At 34.7% G+C, this 21555-nt stretch overlaps 1 protein-coding gene across 6 annotated transcripts; it reads left to right on the top strand.

The window, feature by feature from the left end:
- The first annotated feature begins 1435 nt into the window (after positions 1-1435).
- On the top strand, positions 1436-20243 carry LOC133692308 (sister chromatid cohesion protein PDS5 homolog B). Of its 6 annotated transcripts, none has more exons than XM_062113154.1 (29): positions 1456-1695; positions 2230-2457; positions 2655-2836; positions 3487-3607; positions 4146-4367; positions 4619-4835; positions 4927-5060; positions 5152-5309; positions 5394-5543; positions 5615-5663; positions 5991-6179; positions 6971-7144; positions 7823-7962; positions 9122-9248; positions 10392-10532; positions 10672-10740; positions 11705-11841; positions 12555-12672; positions 13303-13437; positions 13543-13739; positions 13823-13970; positions 14061-14201; positions 14279-14365; positions 14454-14921; positions 15824-15904; positions 16641-16687; positions 17005-17114; positions 18910-18983; positions 19789-20243. In XM_062113154.1, the coding sequence occupies exons 1-29, from the start codon at positions 1600-1602 to the stop codon at positions 19819-19821; spliced, it is 4173 nt and encodes a 1390-aa protein (XP_061969138.1). In that variant the 5' UTR covers positions 1456-1599; the 3' UTR covers positions 19822-20243. The 6 variants fall into 6 exon arrangements, 4 of the variants coding, with proteins under 4 accessions (XP_061969141.1, XP_061969139.1, XP_061969138.1 ...); XM_062113153.1 differs by having other exon boundaries at positions 4915-5060; XR_009841865.1 differs by lacking the exons at positions 18910-18983; positions 19789-20243 and having other exon boundaries at positions 1451-1695; positions 4915-5060; positions 16390-16687; positions 17005-17107.
- Positions 20244-21555: the final 1312 nt, after the last annotated feature.

Below are 21555 nucleotides of genomic sequence, written 5' to 3'. Positions count from 1 at the left end.
AAAAAAGTTCAAACAACCCATGTATACCAATTCAATAATTTTTACTTTAAAAAATCTTCTAGTTATTTTACCGTGAAAAAACATAAAAAATACACAACTACCTCCACTGTCAATGTCATTCTTTTATGTTAGAAAAGTAAAATATAATTTTATTGTTTTCACAGCAACAATGAGTATAGAGCTACTGTAAAAATGCTATAGAAAACCTCTTCCCCTTTTAGATTTTTTTTTGGTTAATTGTTAATAATGGTTAATTTTAATGATCTTTTAATTTAATCAATGTCAATAATAATAATAATAATAATAATAATTTTCTCAAAAAACATGCTTCAAGCCTCCAACCATGGTTGTTAAAATCGCGATTAAAGTCGTAAAATCGTACGTTTTTACGAGTTAATATAGACTTTACGTGCTAAATCATTCATAAAAATCAGAAATGAGTAAAATCGGGTAAAAAACAGTTAAAATCGTTAAAATCGGGTGAAATCGCATAAAATCACGATTTTACCTCCGATTGAACGAGTTTGCCCGCAGGAGAACAAAATTCAATGTAGCTGCCACGTGTCACCCGTCTATTGGCTTGAACAGATCAAAGGCAATTTATTTAGTAACTGTGACTCAACGAATCAGTCTTCCACCGCACCAAAAAAATAAAACAAAGATTCTATCTAGCAACCCAACCCCGAGAAATATATATATATTAATTCCTGCATCGATGGAGCGTTCAACTGTTTCTTGAAACATGAATAATATTGTTTGAGACCGCCCACTATACCCAAGGGTTAAGCTTTTTCTCCAGCAAGCTAATGAAACTGCCACGTCAGATGTAAATATTCACATGGTTGGTTAATAAGTGTATGGTTGCTATTGAGATTGAATAGCCAAGACTTTTATATAAATAAATGGAATTAATTAATGCTTTTCTTATTTTCAAATGATCTCAAGTCTAAAACTCTCACGCTTGTGATCTCTTGGAAATAATTCTAATGTTTCTAATGGTTATCGTTAAATAATAATTCTAAATTAAATTACAGTTAAAAAATCAAAATATCTTAGAATCAAATCAATAAAAAAATAATTTAAATATAAAATCAATATATTAAAGTATTATTTTTAAGATGCTTGAACTATGTATGAATTTTTATTTGAAGTATGAATTTTTTTTAATGTATTTTAAAAATTTTTATGATTTTTTTACAATTTTACGATTTATTTTTACAATTTGAATTTGCATGCAGCTTTTCATACCGTGTTAAAATCACGATTTTAACAACCTTGCCTCCAACCTCTTGTTTCCGTTATCGTGTTGCCGACCTGGCACTATCCTAGCCACCTCGCAAGAATAACCTACAGCCCCTTAACCGTTTGATCTCACGCCCGCCTACTATACGGAAATCTCAACGCGTGAAATCCACGCGACGCATAGGCGGGATCGTACCCGCTTGAAACCTCTCTTTCCCTCTCTAGAAACACGCTTTTCGCATTTGAGCAGATGCCAGTCCCAAACCAACAACAACAAAAAAAATTCCCTCCTCTCGCTTTACCCTCACTCTCTTTCCACTAAAAAAATCTTCAAATCATCTCTTCTCTAGCTATTCAATGGACGAATCTCCGCTTCAACTCATTTCCGAAATCGGCGACCAGCTCGGTCGACACGCTCGGCCCAACAAGGACTTCCTTGTCAAATCGCTCCGTGTATGCGTATTTTTCCTTTATTTTCACGAAAAATAATTCCTCGCAATAACACAAAAACCCTTGGTTTTGTACTGACTCGATTTTGTTCACTCTAGGCGTTTATTCAACTGTTTTGAGTAATTTACTTTAGAGAATTCGGGCTTGCTTCCAGTTTCTCAAAATATTTCGAATTCGCCTTTTCTTCATGTTTTTATTTTTTGAAAAAGTTGAAATAACGTGAATTTTCTCACATATATTATTTATTTACCCGTTAATACTGTATTGTTACGGAATCGGGATCGATTAATTTATACCTTTTATTTTTTTTTCTATTTAATAATCACTAGTTGGTTTCTCCAAGAAAATAATGCTGATATGTAATTATTATTTTTTGTCTATTTTGAAAATTTCCGGTACTGAATCAATTCTGATTTCGATTTTCTTTTTAATTTTTGAAAGTAACGTGTAATATATGAGATTTTCTCTGCACATCATTATATATTTATTTGTCAAGGTTGTTTAGATTTGGTTAATTTTAATAATTTTTATTTGTAGCAAGCTGCAAATGCTTTGTCACAAATTGAACAGCCTTTGGAAACTTTTAAAAAGGCAGAAGCTACAAAGAAGTTAGAAGCTGCTATAAAGCCCTTGAGGAAGTCTATTCTGAAGCACTATCTTATTAAGCATACTGACAAAGAAGTCAAACTTTTGGTGGCAATCTGTGTCAGTGAAGTGTTTCGGGTCTTGGCACCGGAGCCTCCTTTCGAGGACAAATATCTGAGGGTAATGAGACTCTTTCCATGCTCATACTTGTGTTTTTAGCATGTTATCTCAATTTCTGGATGCTCTTCTTTACGTGCATCTGTGTGCTTGTGAATAGAAGTAACATGCATCTGCATGTTTGCAATTGTGCTGACATCTCTTCAGAATATTGATAAATAATGACTGCGACTGACATTGATCCGGTTTTCTTTTCGAAGGATATATTTATACTTTTTCTCAACATGTTCAAGGAGCTCAGTGATACTGCTAGCCCACACTTTCTGAGGAGAGTTAAAGTATTGGAAACTGTGGCACGTTGTAAATGTTGTGTGATCATGCTGGATGTTGACTGCCACGATCTTGTTCTTGAAATGTTCAAAATTTTTTTCTCTTCTGTGAGGTTAGAATGCTCTCTCTTCTCTCTTCTCGGTTTTTTTTTTTTTTGTATTTGTTAATTCAGTCAACATAATTGAAAATAGCGTGCTTGATTTTTTCTCTATGGTTTTCTTGATGTTTTCTTTTTCCTCCTTTTTTCTCCCTTTTGGATCTTAACTATGTGCTGTGAAGCAAACTTGGTTGACTAAGCTGAAGATGTTGAAACTCTCAATTAAAGTTACATAGTACAGCACCTCTTTGTAATGAGTACTTATTGATACTGTCACCTCAGAGCCTAGACACTTAGCTCCTGCTAATATCATACTCTCCGTGTTTAACTAGATTAAGTATATGAAATCACATTTTCTTTCCTGCACTGATCTCGTTACCAATATATATACTCACTGTCTTTTTAACCTGGGTCCTTTGCTCATCAACTTCCAGTCAATACTTACGGTATGACCATTTGTGGATATTTTTTCTTTTATTGTAAAAATTTAATCAACCATTGAGTTTTGGAGGTAGATGAAGTCATATAATTGAGGTTACTTGTTATTTGCATGTAGCTCAGGTACTTTCTTTAGTTTTATGATAATATGTTTCGGCCGTTTGCTGTTTTCCTTGCCTTTATTGCTAATGCAGCACTATTCATGGCACTGTATTCTGCCTTTGTAGGGAACATCACCAGCAGTCTTTGATTGATGAGATTCTGTCTATAATGAAACATGTTTTAAACGAGGAGGCTTCTCAAGCACTTTTGGATGTGATTTTGCTGAATCTTATAAAGGAAGGAAAGGTTAGGATTTGTACAATATCTTGTTTTGGTTCATGCAGCGATTATTTCTCGTGACAAACTTGTTAAATGTCAAATTAGATTTTAGACCAGTGATTTTTGCTTGTACAGTGGACAAATGCATGAAATTTATATGTTAGATCTAACTTGACCAGTTCTTTCTTTTTGGGTTTTGAATGTCTTTGACGGGCATTTCTTGAATGGAGCAAGTAGTCCAACCGTGTAAAAATTCATGCCTGAAATCTTGCCAAGGGTTCGTGATTCATGGCTGAAATATATAAATTACTATGACAGGAAATCTATTTGTTATGCCTTAAGTATGGCTTAAATTCATGGACCTCTTCTTGCACTAGCTTGAGGCTTTGGGTTGGATGTTTGAACATGCAGTATTTGCTCTATTGACTAGGCCTATCAGTTACTGGTTTGGTAGTAAACTGTCTAGCTCTAACATTTGGATTCATCTGAAATCCTTTCTGCTTTGGGCCAATTCCTGATGCTTGACTTCATCATCCCCCCTTCCCCTTCTGTTTTTTCCCCACAGGCTGCAACTCCAGCTGCATCTCAGCTTGCTGCATCTGTCATCCAAACTTGTGAAGAAAAGCTTGAACCATTTGTTTGTGGGTTTTTAACATCTTGTTTCTTAGACAGAGATGCTGTTGAGAGTGAGCTTAAGGAATTTTACCACGAAATCCTTTTTAAAGTTTTCCAGTGTGCTCCTCATATGCTTCTTGGTGTCATCCCCAACTTGACTCAAGAGTTACTGGTACGACATCCTCAAACTCATTTATCCTAATCTATCATAGCATTGCATCTTCTTTTTGAAGGTATATGACATCTCACTTTTATCACATGGGCTGAATATTGCGAAGTTTTTCCATGTCTTCTTAAAGGAACATTTGTTGTTTTTCCTATTACCTGCAATGTACCCTTATTTGTTCTGTTTCTTTTCCTCTTTTCTTTTGGAAAGTTATCCTCTGATCTTCATTAAAATAAACTTTGAATTCTATTGTCTAGACAGATCAGGTTGATGTCCGAATAAAAGCTGTTAATTTAATTGGAAGGCTCCTGGCACTACCCGAGCATCATGCTGTACAGAAATATCAGAGTCTTTTTGTAGAGTTCAAAAATAGATTCTCTGATAAATCAGCAGAAGTTAGACTTAGTGTTTTGCAGTGTGCTAAAGCATGCTACATAGCCAATCCCTCTGGGAATGTATCACGTGAAATACTTAGTAAGTGATTCAGCAAGTGAGTTTACTTGTCAATAAATAGGGTCTTTGAAATCTAACCTGTCTCATGTCAATGAATTAGCTGTTCTTGAAGGTCGATTACTGGACTTTGATGATAGAGTGCGAACACAGGCTGCTGTTGTTGCCTGTGATCTTGCCAGGACTAACCTGAGGTTTTTTCCACCCGAAATAATATCAAAAGTTTCTGAAAGACTTCGGGATAAGAAGGTAATTCTTCTTCAGAAGTTTCTGCTCACTTGAACGAAAGCTGTCTACTTATGTGGGAAAAAATCTGGTTTAACTCATACTTACTGTGCAGATATCTGTCAGAAAGAAGGCTTTGGAGAAGTTGATGGAGGTATATCGAGATTATTGTATCATGTGTTCTGAAGGCCTCATGACAGCTAGTGATCACTTTGAACAGATTCCTTGTAAAGTCTTGATGCTTTCCTATGATAAAGATTGTAAGGATTTCAGGTCTGATCCTTCACTTCTTTTGACTAATTAATCCACCAATCTAAATTATGTTATTGGATGTAATATTTTATCTATATTCTCCAGGCCCCAAAACATGGAGCTTGTTATTGCAGAGGATTTATTTCCTGTCTTTCTTCCTGTCGAGGAAAGGACAAGGCACTGGATCCAATTGTTCTCTCTTTTCACTTCTTCTCACGTGAAGGCACTGATATCTATATTATCTCAGAAGGGAAGGTATTGATAATGAGTGCTACTGTAATTAGGATAGAAATGGCTGTTTTTTTACCACGTGTCTTTGTTTTCAGGCTGCAGACTGAAATGCAAATTTATTTGGCACAACGGAAGAAAGAGAAGGTATAGACTAGAGCATTGTGGCTGATACTAAGAAGCTTTTGACAATTTCACTTGCTTGTCCATTTTAATGAAACTTTAGTAGATCAAGTGTGTGAAACTTTCATGCATATCGGATTAACGTGATTGATATAAAGTGCACATATGCATGCAAAAAGTTTTTTTGTACTTCTCACTTTTTGACCTGAGTTTTTTGTATGAATGGCTAGAGTATGGCTTTTATTATTTGACTTTTGTTAAATGTCAGAGTGCTCAGTAGCACAGCTTCATGCATTTTTGTTTATTGATTCTTGGCTGTGATAAATATTTTTTTATAAATACATATGGCAGGAAAGCAGTTCAGAAGAAATGGAGAGGAGAATAAAAAATTCATTTGTGAAAATGTCAGCATCCTTTCCAGATCCTTTGAAGGCAGAAGAGTGCTTCCATAAATTGAACCAGATGAAAGATAGCAAGATTTTCATTGCACTGGAGCAATTATTGGATGATCGAACAATTAAAAGTGCCCAGCAAACTAGAGTGTGTAGTTCACTTCTCTTCCTTCTCTGGTGTAATTGAAAGAAAATATCAATCACAATACAACTTATGTCCTGCCTTATTTATTATTACCGTCAACTATCTTTCTGTATTGTTGTCACATGCTGTAAATGCTTCTATTGATTTGCTAAAACAAAGGATCTTAGTGAGCTGGGTCAATTTTATAATGGTTGTCTTGAATTCTTTGCATCTTCATCTTAAAATGTTCCGTACTATGCGAGAATCAAATTTTGCTTCTTGCTAGAGACTTCGAGGTGAAACTTAGTCAGGTTTCAGGTCAACTGTGTCATGTTATAAACTAGAAAATATTTGCTCCAGTTACAGAAGCCCAATAGACTCGATCTTATTCTCAATTTTGCTAAAATAATTTGAAAGGCACTCATTTTTTCTTTAAGCTTCACACTTATCTTATCAGCACTACTGGATCAGACAGGGTGCACTTTACTGATTCTTGCTGCTCTGTACTTTACTTCCTTTGCCGCCATGATTTCCAGTTTTTACATTGTTGTAACTTTCTAGTCCTATTGTATGATGAGCGACTGTTTTTTGTGTGTTTATGTGCTCATCTTACTACTGTTTTCTTCTATGGTTTGAGAGTTCTATGCTAATGGAGGTGAGCGTGGCTTTAATTTGATGGATGTGTCATTTTCCTTTAATAAGTCCTATTCATGAGCTTACTTCAATCTTTTTTATTTGTGAAAATATATAACGTGCTTCCCTTCCTATTTTAAATATTACCTAATTTATTGTATATTACACGCTCTTTTTCTCAGGATAAATTTCTGAAAATGATAGGAGACAAGCATCCACATTTTGAGTTTCTACAATTACTCTCCTCAAAATGCTCATTTAACATATTCAGCTCAGAGCATGTTCAATATATTTTAGATCATATCTCCAGCAGTGGTTTTGAACAACATCTCAAGGCCTCTGCTAAATTGCTTCTGGTAAGGATAATTGCTTTTTAGATATGTATAAAGCTCCCTTTTTCCTCTATTTTTTTTCAAGTGGTGATGAAATGGCATTAAAATGCTCTGTTGGGATATGAGATCCAAAAATTAGACAAAACTGATGACAAATTCTTGCCCACTGGACTGTGAACTCTTCCAAAATTTACAATGGTTTGAAATAATCAAGTTTCTTGATGAAAACAAAATTTGTTCTAAATGTTTTTTTCTCAAATTTTATAGGTGGCTGCATGGGATTGCAAAATGTTTTTCACTCCTTTAGATTAGAACACCTCGACTTTGAGATTTAAATATTTGAATTTTATTTAAGTGGTTGTCAATGTTCAGGCAATCTTTTGAATGATTGTTAAGCTAAGATGATATCACTTGAGACTACTAGCTTGTCACACACTAGCATTTTAGTCCCCACTTCAACAGAAGCTTCAGAGTTATTTGGTGCATCAATATGCATTTTTCTTTACAGTGGTGGTAGCAGCCTTGGAATAGGATATGATTTGTGGAAGCAGTCGGCATATATTTTAATTTTAGAGCTTCTTTAAGTGTTATAATAGCAATGTTAATGATGCTCAAATGAGAGCTTCTTTATCATATAAATTTGCATTTCCCTTTACCGAAAATCCAGTTCAATCAATATAACTGACACATTGCGTAATATAGGCTATTATCAGTGTTTACCCCTCTTTTATGCGGGGTTTGGAAGAGCAGTTTCAATTGCTGTTAGAAGAAAACAATTCAATTAATGATACGCTGGTTGAAGTCTTGGCCAAAGCAGGCCCTCATATTAAAGCCAAATTCAGGTAACTTCACTATGCTTTATGATGATATTGGGACTACATTTCATTTTGTAAGCAAATGTAACTTTCCATCTGTTCAAAATCTGGATCAGATGATATGTGGTCTATGCTATATTCTTCATGCTTAATCCAAGTGAATGTGTTTGAGGGAGGTGTTAGTTATTACTAGTTGGTATAATAGTGAATGACTTAGGTTGTTTCATAATGATTTAAAAATAATATTAATTTGAAGCAAAGAAAAATAAAAAAAATTTAAAATTTTTTCTAAAACATTTTTGAAACACAAAAACTTGAATGTTATTTCATTCAATGTTGTCAATATGCGTTGAGGTGCTTGCCTAGGCACTCCAAGTGAGGCAAGGCGAGACCCCAAAGCACAATTTAACTAGGCGTTGCCTAGGCACTTGCCTGGAGTGCAAGCATCGTCGGGTGCTGAAGCAAAACACTTAGTCAAAATATATGTTCCCTTTCCCTTTTTTTAATTGGTATGTGTTTTGATCAATTTGTCCATATTCTTTCTATGCACCACCAAAAATAATTTAAGTGTATATTTGTAAAATTAAAGAGTAGGGTTTAAGAAGAAAAAAAAAAGTTGGAGGCACATTTGGCAGCCACGCTTTTCCAAAGAATTAGGTACATCTTTTTGTTTGTTTTTTCTTCATTTTTCTTCATTCTTCCTTTTCTTTCGGTCTCTCTCCATCTTATTTCTCCTTTACCTATCTTTTCTCACTTTAAATATCCATGGTGTTATGTTGCCAAAAAAATTACTTTTTTTTTTTAATAAAATAACATTTTCTCAAATCTCAAGTTCATCACTTATCAAACTTCACAACTGAATTTTTTTTCTTGCCGTGTTTACTTTTTCTTAAACTTCATTTTTTTTATGAACTTAGTTTATTTCAAACTTCACAGGATTTTGAGTTTCGTTTTGATTTTCTAATCTTAATTTATAACATATATATTTGTGATATATATATATATATATTTATATATATATATATATATTATAATTCATACATATAATTTTTTTAATATATCACATATTGCCTTGGTTCATTGGGGCAAGCACCTAGCACCTCAGGCATTTTACAGGCTTGGCACCTTTTAGAGCCTTTTGCCTTTGACAATACTGATTTCATTTGACTCTTTGTTCGCCATGCAGTGAGTTTTATCCATTGTTGGAGAGAATATGCCTCAAGGGAACTCGTTTTCAGTCGAAGCATGCTGTTTCTGCAATTGCTTCATTGGTTGGTTCTTCTGATGAGTTCATTTTCTCAAAACTTTGCAAGGTGTGGACTCCCAGCTTCTCTTTATTCCTGTTTTTTGTATCCATACTTTAAGCTATTAGCTGTTGTCTCATTGCCTACTTTTGATGCCTTTTAAAAAGAAAAGATGACAAGACAATCTTGTTTGCATGATGCTGTAAGAAGATTATTTCCTTGAGTCTTGATGCCATTTTGGGGCTATTGTAACTCAATATCGAATTAGCCCAGCCCTTGTAATATGACAAGATTTCTCATGAATTATTCAATGGCTATGGCTACCTTAGGCTAGAACAATACACAACATAAGGCGCTGTAATTTTTTTTTTTTTTTGGGAGGGGGGGTGTTAGTTCCTGGTTTCTTAGGACAAGAACTATTTATTTTTCATACAATTTGACACTGACATTCACAAAAAAAAATCTTTGAACTTTCTGATGCATATTGGATCAGGTAATGGAGATTATAATATCCTATAATTTGAAATTCTTTTCTCTTATTCTGTTTTGGGACCACTTTCTTTTTTCTATATGGTGAATGCTCATGTTTGATTTCACAAACTTGCAATATTGCACATGTTTACCAATTTTTGTTCATATTAGAGGGAATTTTGATTGGTTAATCATGAGGTGGTTGATTGTTAGTGTTAGGGGGGAGGGGGAGCTAGGTTTAATACCCACCATGGAGGGATTAAATCTTAAGCACCAAAGTAGGGGCAGGGTTCTAACTTGGCCACCCTCTTGCATGGGGTGTAAACAAGTTCAATTTCAAGCGAACAGTAGGAATTGAACTTGTGACCTCTTGATAGAAGCCAAGAGGCCACTACCATTGAGCTAAATTGGTGCCAAGCAGGAATTCAATGTATTCCCATTACAAAGTTTTATGTCGGTGTTGATAGTTTCACTTTATATTTATTTATTGTTTATCCTTGTAACAGTTTGATAAGCTTCACTTCTTTAGTGAAACTTGATTGGAAGGAACAGTTTTTTATTTTTTTTGAATTTCCTCGGGGATTGAGCAACTTCAATCCTTTTTTCTTGTACATCACAAATGAATGTCTTTTGTTACAGCATGAATAATTCCTTATTGTTAGTGTTTATCTAAATGTGTAGTATTTTCTAATAAATATGCGCTTGTGTTTTGATTATCATGGCTATTTTCCATCTTCACAGGAACTTGTGGATTCTCTATATAGTGGGCTGAACACCCCAACCATATTGCAGTCCTTGGGCTGTGTTGCGCAACATTCTGTTTCAGCATTTGAAGCTCAAAATCAAGAGATTAGATCATACATATTTGGAAGAATTTTTCAAGTAATATAAGCAAGATCAAATTTATCTTAATATTGTTTATCCAGAATAAAGCAGCAAAAGAAATTTTGCATAACATCTCATGTTGTGTGAATTTGTGTGTGGAATGTTGTGGCACTTAATGTGGATTCTTTCTTTGTAGGCGGAATCATCTGAAGATGAACCTTCAGCTGACGAGACTTCTGAGTGTTGTGATTCTTGCAAGCTGAAGGTGAGCATTATGGAAGGGAAATTTCCCACAGAATTATCAGTCTAAGGTGCAAATATGACAGTGATTTTCTGTGTGAAGACTGCTTCAAACCACTAAATTTTGAACTTATTCCCTTGAGTCTTAATTGGTTAACTGACAAACCATTAAAGTGTGAGTATCAAGCAATTTTGGTACAAGGGAGGACTGACTAGATTCTCTGATCGCTAAACAACTTAAGTGCTAGCATATCTAATATAGATAAGAAAATTAGCGGTTGTACCAAAAGCTAAAGTTGAAATCGGAAAGAGCAACGAGTGTTGAGATGAGATTCCAAATCTTGTAGTTTGTTCAGTTTCTCTGCTCTAATGATATTGCTCCATGTTTCAAGTATTAGTTAATTGGAATTTTTTTTGTTTCACTATTAATGATGTTGGATCTTAAAATAAGTTGCCATGATATGATTGATTTTGCAAAGCTATGAAGAAGTAAAACCTCCAAGATAAATGAGTAGTTTCTTGGACACATTTAACTTGAGCACTCTATTAAGTTTCCAAATCATTCTTGTACAGTAGTTGTGATTCCTTAACAGTGATCTTGGTCATTCTTTAACCATTATTTGGACTGATGCAGGTGGCCAAAACCATGAGTTTGATTTGCTTATCTATCATCTGCTAAGTTGTGTCTTCCTTGTACAGTAGTTGAGATGATCGTCTATGAAATGGTTCTGTGCTATTCAAACCATCCCCTGTACAGAACTTGGGATAATCCAAAACCACTAGTTTGTTTTGCATAATTATGAGTTTGATTGGAGATAAATCAAATCATTGGTTCTTCACGCCATCCTTGTACTGTAGTTGAGACAATCCAAATCCATTCTCGTGATTTGTTCGGTTGTGAGTGGTGTATCTATACTTTAAGTTTGTGAGACACTTCACAGGCTTTGTAGCATAGCCTTAAAGCTTATTTTTGAGTGTTATCCTTGCAGATTTATGCGCTGAAAGCACTTGTCAAGAGTTTTTTGCCACATCGAGGATCTCATGGCAAGCGGCATATCAATGAATTGCTAGATATTTTGTCAAAGTTGCTTCAAACAGGCTATACTTTTGATGGAATCACCTCATGGTATTCTTTGGAAAAAAAATTCATTTCAGCATTCTCAATATTTGCTATGCACACTAAACATAGATAAATATATGAAGCACATAGGTCATCATTACTCTTCCCAATGATAAACCTGTGTTTAAATGCATCAAATATTTGATGTGTGATTTGTCATATCTATTGATACCAGTTTCTACTAATATGCATGACCAAAAGATCTATCTATTCTGCAGGCTTGAGTTTGAGATATGCGCGGAATGGACAGATCTTTTTGTCATGCTTGTTAGTATTTATATTGGTATCTATAGATATGTCAAATCACACATCAAATATTTGATGCATTTAAAGTGAGGTTTGTCACCAGGAAAAGTAATGATGACTGAAAAACATAAACATGTTCATGTACATCAGTTTTCCTTGGGTATATAATAGTTATAAATAGGTGAAATTCAGTTCCCTAAGCTTCTCCTTGTGACTGTTAACATTACTCTGAAAAATCATATTTTACTCTGATGAATACATTATAATTATCTTTATTATCAATACATCTCAATCAACACATTGTAGTAGCTTTTTGGAAACAAAATAAGGAAATGGGATCATGATTGTATAAATAAACAAAATATGGACTCTGGATGTAAATAACATACCTGTCAGTTTTTGTCCCTTGATTTATTTTTTTTCCTGATGTAAAACCTGGCTCTTAAAATGTGTTACTGGACTTTTTTGGGCAGTGAAAGCGACAAGCCTCACATCAAATTAGCTGCTGCGAAATCTGTTCTTCTGCTTTCTAGGAGATGGGATTTACATATTTCTCCAGAGATTTTTCGCTTTACAGTTTTGATGGCAAAGGTATGTGAAAGGATGAAGACAAGTTTTTGAAAGCATTTTGTCATATGGAATTTGGGGAGCTGGTGATGCCTGCTTCATTTGCATAACATTTCCTTTAGGAGACGAAATAACATCTACTTGCACCATTTGTTTCTTTTTACTATATTGCTAAACTATCAGTGGCAAGTGCCTAGTACTTGTTTGGGGAAAGAAACTATTTGGTTTTTATGAAAATGACAAGAAAAAAACAACAGTATCTTCTGGCCTGATGATTCTGATGGGTTGAGAAAAGATCATTATGGAGTAACTTATTCTCGGATTGCTGTCTGTTGGATGTTTGTTTGGGGATATCTAGGCAACTTTTAAAATCCTTTTATCAATCACTTATCTTGCAAGGCTGTTGTTGTGATCAGTAATACAGCTAGTAGGCTCAGTGACAATGAATAAACTGATCATTCAGTTCTCTTCCCAAAGCAATCAATATGTATGTGTGTTTACTTCCAAAATTTTAAATTATGAACCACCATGTATCAGGTGGATAAATCACCACAGAGATGGTATTTCTTCTTGGTTGCCCGGCTAGTATGTTTTATAAGTGAATTTGCTATCTTCCCGCAACATTTTCTTTGTTTTACTTTTATCAAACTGCAGGAACCCTGTCCCTTTGTTGGGAGATTATTCCTTGATAAAATGCATAAGCTGTTGAAGGAGCATTCTATACCGAGCAGATATGCTTGTGCTTATGCATTGGCTGCATCTGATCACTGCAAGGATCTGCAAGATGCTGTATGTTTTTGTCCCTTATTTGTGTGATTCTTACATAAATATAATGTCAAATACTATATGTTTAGTCTTGCATCAAATAATGTCTGTTGATACTGTTTGCTCTAGTCATTTAAATACATCGAAGAATTTATCAAGGAATATAGCAGAAAAGCTCAAATTCGTCAAACATCTGGAGTGCAAGAAAGCTCACCTATGGATTATCCAGCATACATAGTTGTTTTCCTAATCCATGTTCTTGCACATGATGCTGGCTTCCCACCTGATGGCTGTCAAGATGAGCAAGTATATGCTCAGTTTTGCAGGTGGCTAATCTGAAGCAAACTAAGTACTCATATTCATATAATTTTAGTACCTTGATGTTACTCATAATGCTTCTCTTCTGCAGTCCCCTCTTTTGGGCCCTACAGGCATTGGTAAATGCTAGTATTGTCAATGGTGACACAGGACTTATTAATGAAGCAGCCTTGTATTTGCTCAGTATTTTTCGTGCTATAAAAAAAACTGAGGATGCTGTTGATGCTCATCAAACTCCTGTTAGTATTCTCACTTAGAGAGTGCCTCCTTTGTTCACCTTGTGATTGTTATAGTGCTATATTGATTCCAAAATATTATTATGAATGCAGAAGCTGCTCATTCTGGCAGAGATTGGGATCTCCATAGTAAATGAATTAAATCATAATGTCATTTCCTTATCACTTGCCCCCAAGCAGATTTCGCTGCCATCATCATTATATAGAATTAGTGTTGTTAAGAAGTGTGACGAGGCAGGTTTTCTTTTCTTAAGGATCTACGTTTTCTGGTGAATTAGCTTGTTATCTTCTAATTTTTTCTTGATATGCAGGGTATCTTGAAATGCCTCACTAAATTCAGTGTGGATGAAAGTTTTGTCAAAGGAGTAGTCCACATTCTCAAATCTCAAATATCTGGGGTATATATCTGGAAGGCATCTTTAACCTAATTCCCCTTTTGTTTCATATTTCTTTAATGATTTCATGTTGTATTTTTGTTTATGCTAGACTGCTACCACCACTCTTTCCAAACGCAGGAGAAAGGGTCAAGAGGTTACCATTCAGTCTTCTGATGTTGAACACAACACAAGCAACCCCGCATCACAAAAGGTTGCTAGTTTGTCATTAACGGGTACAAGAGAAAAGCAAAAAACTGCAGCTGAGGAAATTGGTTTGGGATGTAGACAAAAGCGTGCCCTTTCTCCAATTGATTCTGAATCCGTGGTATTGCAGAATGAGCGGTCTGGTATTGTCATTCACAAAGATGATGCAAGTAAAAGTTCTAAATCCATCTTGGAGAAAAAACAGCGCTTGTCATCTCGTGCTTCTGCAACCACAAAACCCTTGAAGCTTGGATCTCATGTTTCGAGTGTAGACAGAATGATTCCTTCTTTGAAAGAAAATGCTGTGGCTAGTAAAAGTATTACTCCCTCCAATTATCCCAGGGCTGAGCTTAAAGAACCTCACAGTTTGAGGGTAAGTATGTTCTCTATCTGCATGTATGTATGTGGGTGCACGTGCTTGTGTTTGTGTGTGTATTTCACTTTTAGAATTTTGGGTAGTATTTCTTCTTTTTGCACTGCTTCATAATTCATTATCAAGAATGAAGCTCACATCAGAAGATACTCAGAATACTATCTCCAGTTAATGAGGACGACTAGTTGAAGACTTATTCTGGGACATTGTTGAGGCAATATTATATAAACAACTGATTTTTTGTCGTTTCTTGTCAGGTAGAGTGGTCGAATCCTCACAACACTAATCACAGAATAAAAATACAGATTGTGGGTTTATTGTGAAATAAAGGACAAAACAGTGTAAAGTATAAACTACCTGCCCTTATTGTTCACCAAGCAAGTCATGGGTGATCAAGGAACCTGAATACATCAATATATTCCATATAAGTTCTTATACCCCTATACCATTTCAAGAGATAGATGTATTTAGAAGATAGATAAAATCTTATTTGTTGATAGATCCATGTTTATAGGAGCTTATGATCACTTTGATGGAGAGATAAAGAGATAAAACTGTGTTAACACAAGCAGGAGACTATATATGTGGGGATATCACAAGAAAGAAGCAGTGATATCACAATTCAGAGGTAAAATGTGGAACTAAAATGGACTCCATATCAACTGTTAGATTGAAAGGAAATTAATAATTGGGAAATTGTGTATGCCATTTAGTTTGCTCATGAAAATTGAAAGATGATCCCCTATATTCATATACCCAGGTGTATATCCCCTTCAGATGAACAGTTATTTCACTATTAGTGGAAGATGCGTGTTTTATTTTATCATCTATGTTATTTAATGAACACTCTGTGGCTCCAGGCTATTTTTCTCTTGTAAGTTTGGTTTTCACATTGTTTGCAGATTTCTTATGACAGTGGTGACCTTATATGCTTGGATAGTGAGAGCCATGAGACTATGAGTGATAACTCCCCATTGGAAAAGGTGATAGCTAAACGCTGTGATCCCTAGTTTTGTTAACAAAGCAATTAAAAGACTCTGGCACTTTGTTAGAATTATGTGTTAACTGTAGTGTTGGGATGTTTGCAGTTCCTTGATATTTCAGTTTTGGTTATGAATTTGATTGACTCATGTGTTGGTGACAGCCCTAGGAAACTTGCAGAGCTGATATAAACACAACAATGAACAGAGTTTATGTGCATTCGAAACCTTGAAAACACAAAAGTGTGTTGTTTTTGTAAGCCTACTTTTACCATAAAAGGCATTATGGGTATTTTATTATAGAAGTAACATAAATTAATTGTCAACATGAATCCAAATAATTAGTTATAATTTCCAAATAGCAGGGATTAATTTAAATTTCTATTAAAAAACACAGACTAAATTATAATCTATCTCATTAAATTAGCCCCGCAAGTTTGTAGCAAGTTTGTAGTGGTCTCATCTTCCCCTTGGAAACTCATTTTCAGGAGGCAAGATGTCAAGATATCATATCCTTTGACAGAATAACTTAAACTTAAATTTAGAGAATTATGCTTTTTGTTTCATATTCTTTTCAATTCTTTGATTCGAGTTGAGGTTTATTGTTCTTATATACCTCTGGCAGGCTACTATGTTTTCATGTTATCTTACACCATGTGTCTATTTTGACAATCAGAGCCATTTTTGATTAGATCTTTCTTTTTCCTTTTCTTTCTTGGTTTATGTTTTGCGTCAGCAGGAGACCTTGCTCACCAAGGTGTCAAACACCTTCCATCCAATTCATTGGTAAGCCATCAATAATTCCTAATGTTTTTAGCAGTGTCCAACCATATATTTGTATGCATATCATTCATGCTACTTACTGAGATGATCCGTTGGTTCTTCAATTGAAAGATGATGCACATGTCTTCTTATTTTGTCATTTATGGACAGCAAAATTGGAAAGAAAATTCAGAATCTTTGATTTTAGTAGTTAATTTTCTTGAGATGGTTTCAGTAGAGTTCCAATAAACTGTTTTGCTCTCTCTTAGCTCGTGTTTTCAAAATTATCCACCCCAATTCTGTTGCATTCACACCAATCCTGTCGGGTGCCCTTCTTTCAGCAGTCAAAGAGAAACTTGTAGTGCATTTGGAGATGGTACTGTGAAACCGACCAAAAGCTTAGCAAGCATGGAAAGTGGAAGGTTCTCTGAAAGAGTGACTTCTTTTCCTGGTAAACTTCTGCTATCATTGCATGTTTTTTCCTGGTTTAATGAAACATTTGTTAAAGGAATATTGAATAAATGTTAGCTTACAGCAAGAAGTACTCATAGTTTGCACCGTCTTACTTCCAGTCTTGAACTGTTTCCTTTTTCAGATTTCCTCAAATATCAATTAATATAAGGTTTGGTTTTCTAAGGTTTGGTTTTCTAGTGACGATAATGCACAGATTAAAAATAGTATCAAATATCACAATTTCTATTTCTGAAGCAATAACTTTGTAAATAATAGCCTTTTCATTTGAGTACAATCGCCATTCCTGGCTGCTTCTCTATGCATTAGTTTCCGTAGATGCATCTGCAATTGAGAGATGATTCAATACCTGCTCCCGCTCCCTCATTACATCAATGCAGGTTCAAAGGTGAGAGGAGGCACAGTACACTGGGAGTATTTCTATAATTCCTTCAAATAATTTGGTTTAGAGGAAATGTTTCTTTGAGTCATGTATTTGAAAGTGTTGTCATCATTCAACAATTAGTAATATGAACTGCTAAAAATTCTGCACCAATTGGTTAGATTATTAGAATATCATAAGCTGCCCTTAATAAAGCTTTATGAACCACCAAGGGAATTCTTATAGAAACAGAATACTCAATCCCTAGATTTGGGGCACTCGTTATGAAACAAAGACTTTTTTGAGAAGTATATGGTGGCTCATGGCTTCTTGAAATGCTGGTTTAGATTAAACTGACTTGGGATTGAACCCTGAACAATATGTTAATGCATCTTTTAGATTTAAAAGATGTTAACAATATTAAAAAAAAATACATCATTGATTTCCATCATAAAACAAGAACTTTGAGAAAATGGAGCTCTTGAAGCTACTGCATTCATCTGTAAGGTTTTATTTGTCTCTACATAGTGCTTAGCTGAAAATAACAGTTTGGAAGCTATATTTTGCATTTCATAATTCCTTGCATGTAACAAGCATGTAGCAACAGGCCCATCAATTGGTACCTAACTAGGATGCTTGGCGCTTAGGACACAAATTGTAAAACCTCAGTCGAAATACTTCAAAAAAAAAAAAAAGAAAGAAGGGGGGAGAGAGATAGGTAAGTATAGTCAAGTAAGAAATTAACCAAGGGCTAGACTATAAACATATATGAAAGTGTGGGTCGTTACACAAATCCTCAGTTTGAAAGTTTTTATTTGTTTGGAGTCCTTTTTATGGCCTGTCATAATGTTATTACATGACACATGAAATATGACTTTTGGGTTATGAATCAGAGTTCATTGCATTGGGGACTGAAGAGATCTTAATGCATCATGCTTTAATAGTAAGAAATGTTTTCCATGGTTCCCCAGTATCATTTTTGACCTTTTATTTTCAGTTATCCATCAAATAAAGTATTTATATTCATCTTCCAATAAAGGAGATGTTGCATCTAATGACATGATTGGTCTGTTCTTGCAATTTGGTGAAATAATTGGTTGGCCCTTTAGAAATTTTAACACTCATGTTTCTGTATTTACCTGTTCACCAAATTTAACTTTATGCCCAAGCTCTCAAATAGATGCCGCCACCTCCCATGTCAAGCTGTGTGAAACTTGACATCCCTGTTCAGCTTTGTTGGCATATTAGAACACCTCAGGTGTGCACGATCTTGCAGGCAAAGCTGTGTCTGCCTTTGGGTGAAATTTGTTGCTCATTCAAGTTAATGAATTGTCAGAAGCTGCACTACAAGTGTCCTTCACGAAGTTATTCTGGTGTTCTTATGAATGATTAAAAAACTGATTTTTTGGTGCAGCTAAGGGAAAGAAAGGACAGAAAGTTCTCTTGGACATATCAGCATCAGAAATCATTGATGAAAATGAAGATTGTGTAAGCCTGACTTGCTTTACCTTCATTTAATATAGCATGTTCTGAAAGTTACCATAAAGTAGGATTTGCAGACTGCTTTCTGATGAAAAATGAGCATGACTCTCTACAAACCCAGACCATGAAAATGTTTATAGTAATGTTTTATATTTTTGTCTAACCTAAAGTGGACAATATTTTTTTGAATTATCGAGGGGAGTTCTCTAGTAATATTTTATTTGTGAGTTAGAATAAGGTTAATTTGCTGAGAATAAATTTCTGAATATAAGGATCTCACTATAGGGCATTAACAAACTTACCAGTGAATATAAAAATCAATCCCTTACCCTTATGGTGGCTATATCTCAATTTGGCAAAGTTAACGTCATATCTGTTGTTTTAAATTGAATTCATATTTCATGTTGAGGGATACTGCACCTTGTTCCTTTCTTTCTTTTTAGCAACACTGCATTTCTTAATGGGGGTTGGATCTGCACTTTTTCTGCTTTTAAGCCTGTCACGTTGTTCAAAATCTGGAAAATTGATATGTTGTTCGTTCTCTTATTTGTTCTTTTTTGCAACAAATAAGATGTAGTTGATTTAAGAGTGTTTGCATTGCGGCCAAAACGCCGTTTGTCCAAAATTTGATTTTGTTTTGCTTGAAATTATTTTGTTGTTGTTTTTTTGGATATTTTGATATGCTAATATCAAAAATAAATTTTTAAAAAATAAAAAAATATTATTTTGGTGCATTTCCGAGCTAAAATCACTTTAAAACGCAATTTTTTCTACACTCCCATACAGTCACTTACAGTGTTGCTTCTTTCAGATTGCCAGAAGAACAAGGCGACAGAAAGTCTAAGTTACAAATGGGGCCGTTCGTGTTCAGAATTAGATCTGTAAGTTTAAAAACAATTTGGATGAATAACCCCGGGACTCTTGATGAATGCCAGTCTTCTCCATATCATCGAGGAAGCGTGCAAGTCATGTCTCATAGTTTTTCTCCCTTCTATTCCTCGTCATTGATCTAGTAATTATAGAATTTGAGATCAGGTCCTACCCTCACTCCCTTTGCAGGAGAATAACCTTGGCAAGGTCCAAAAAAATGCCGGAGAATCAATGCTGTATATAATTTTTGAATGTACTTTTTTATCCATTTCTAACAAATAGGAGTACCAATTAGAGAAAAAAGTGTTCACTGAACATGTTTTTCTCGCCATGGAGGCAGAATCTGTACCAAGGAATTATGATTGCTATACAAATTAAAACTACTTGCTGAGAGAAGGAATGCCTGCGTAAATTCTTGACGAAATTAGTTCATAAAATAATTTGGTTTCTTGAGGGTTCATTTTTTTTTATGGGTGTTGGCATGATTGGGCTTCATGGTGGGCGTAATGCTGTCTCGGACAATTTCTTGTTCATTGCTCTTAGTCTTAGGGCAAACCTCAAAATGGCTACCAAATATGTAGATATTTTCAATTATCCCTTCAAAGTTGTATCAATCTTATTCCCGAAGTTAGCAGAATTCTGAATGAAGTCTTTCCCTGCATATTTCATTATTCATCTAAATTATATATATGTTTTTCAAGAAACTACATCATTAACCCTAATCCAATAGTTGATGGCTTTTTCTGGTTTGCCCTTGCTCTTGCTAGGTCCTAAATTCTCTCAATCAATTTAACTTGGATGTTCGGTGAGCTATTGAAGAGATTGTTTATTCCTTTACTGCACTGCACCATGTTCCATAATATTATTGTCAAAACATTAGCTTGTCAGTTTCAGATGGAAACATGCGCTTCTAATTAGTCCCTTGAAAATTTATCGCCTGATAAGGTTCAGATGGAAAAACATTAATTGCTAATCCGAACATATGGCTGGATATGCTTGCAAATCCGTACCTTTTGGGGTTAGCATCCTCGGTTTAACCACTTTCTAACTTCAAGCTTCGTATTTTTTTTTATATGAATCCTGCAAATTCATCTCTTTGGAAATGGTTCATTTGCCGCTCCATGAAATGGTTGTAAACAAGTGGATGTCAAGCAGGAATACATGTCTCAGATTCCCTTTCGAATTAGTTTGTTATAATTTCTACATAATGTCTTTTTTTTAACCTTTAAATATAATAAATATGTTTGGTTAGGCTGGACTTTGTTAAATAATAAAATTATTACAAATCTTGCTTTAATCACAATCGAAAGTTAGGATTTTCCTTATTAATTTAAACTTTATAATTGTTACCCTGTTTTTAAAAAGTTGTTATAGAGCTATATTTTTCTTTTTTTTAAATCAAACATCTAATTTAACTCTCTTGCCATGAGTTATCTATGAAATTTGTTTTTAATTTTGATTCAATTCGAAAGTCGTTTATTGTAAATCATGTCAAATGGGTCGTTAGTGCTTTTACACGAGTCATTGATGACTATTTTCAAGTAAATTACCATCAATATTACTCATCTGTTCATACAGAACATCCACTAGCACGGTTCCACAATGGACTCAGAAACAAGAATGTTTTCGTTCTTGGGAGCGTCGGGGGTTTGTGCGTCATCGTAATTTCCCTTTCAACAGTTTCTCTGTTTTGTGTTTTTGACAATGG

This window comes from Populus nigra, chromosome 4 (assembly GCF_951802175.1).
Source record: "Populus nigra chromosome 4, ddPopNigr1.1, whole genome shotgun sequence".
Classification (NCBI taxonomy): Eukaryota; Viridiplantae; Streptophyta; class Magnoliopsida; order Malpighiales; family Salicaceae; genus Populus; species Populus nigra.
The sequence above is the reverse complement of the archived record's forward strand: the minus strand, read 5'-3'. Positions and strand labels throughout refer to the sequence as shown.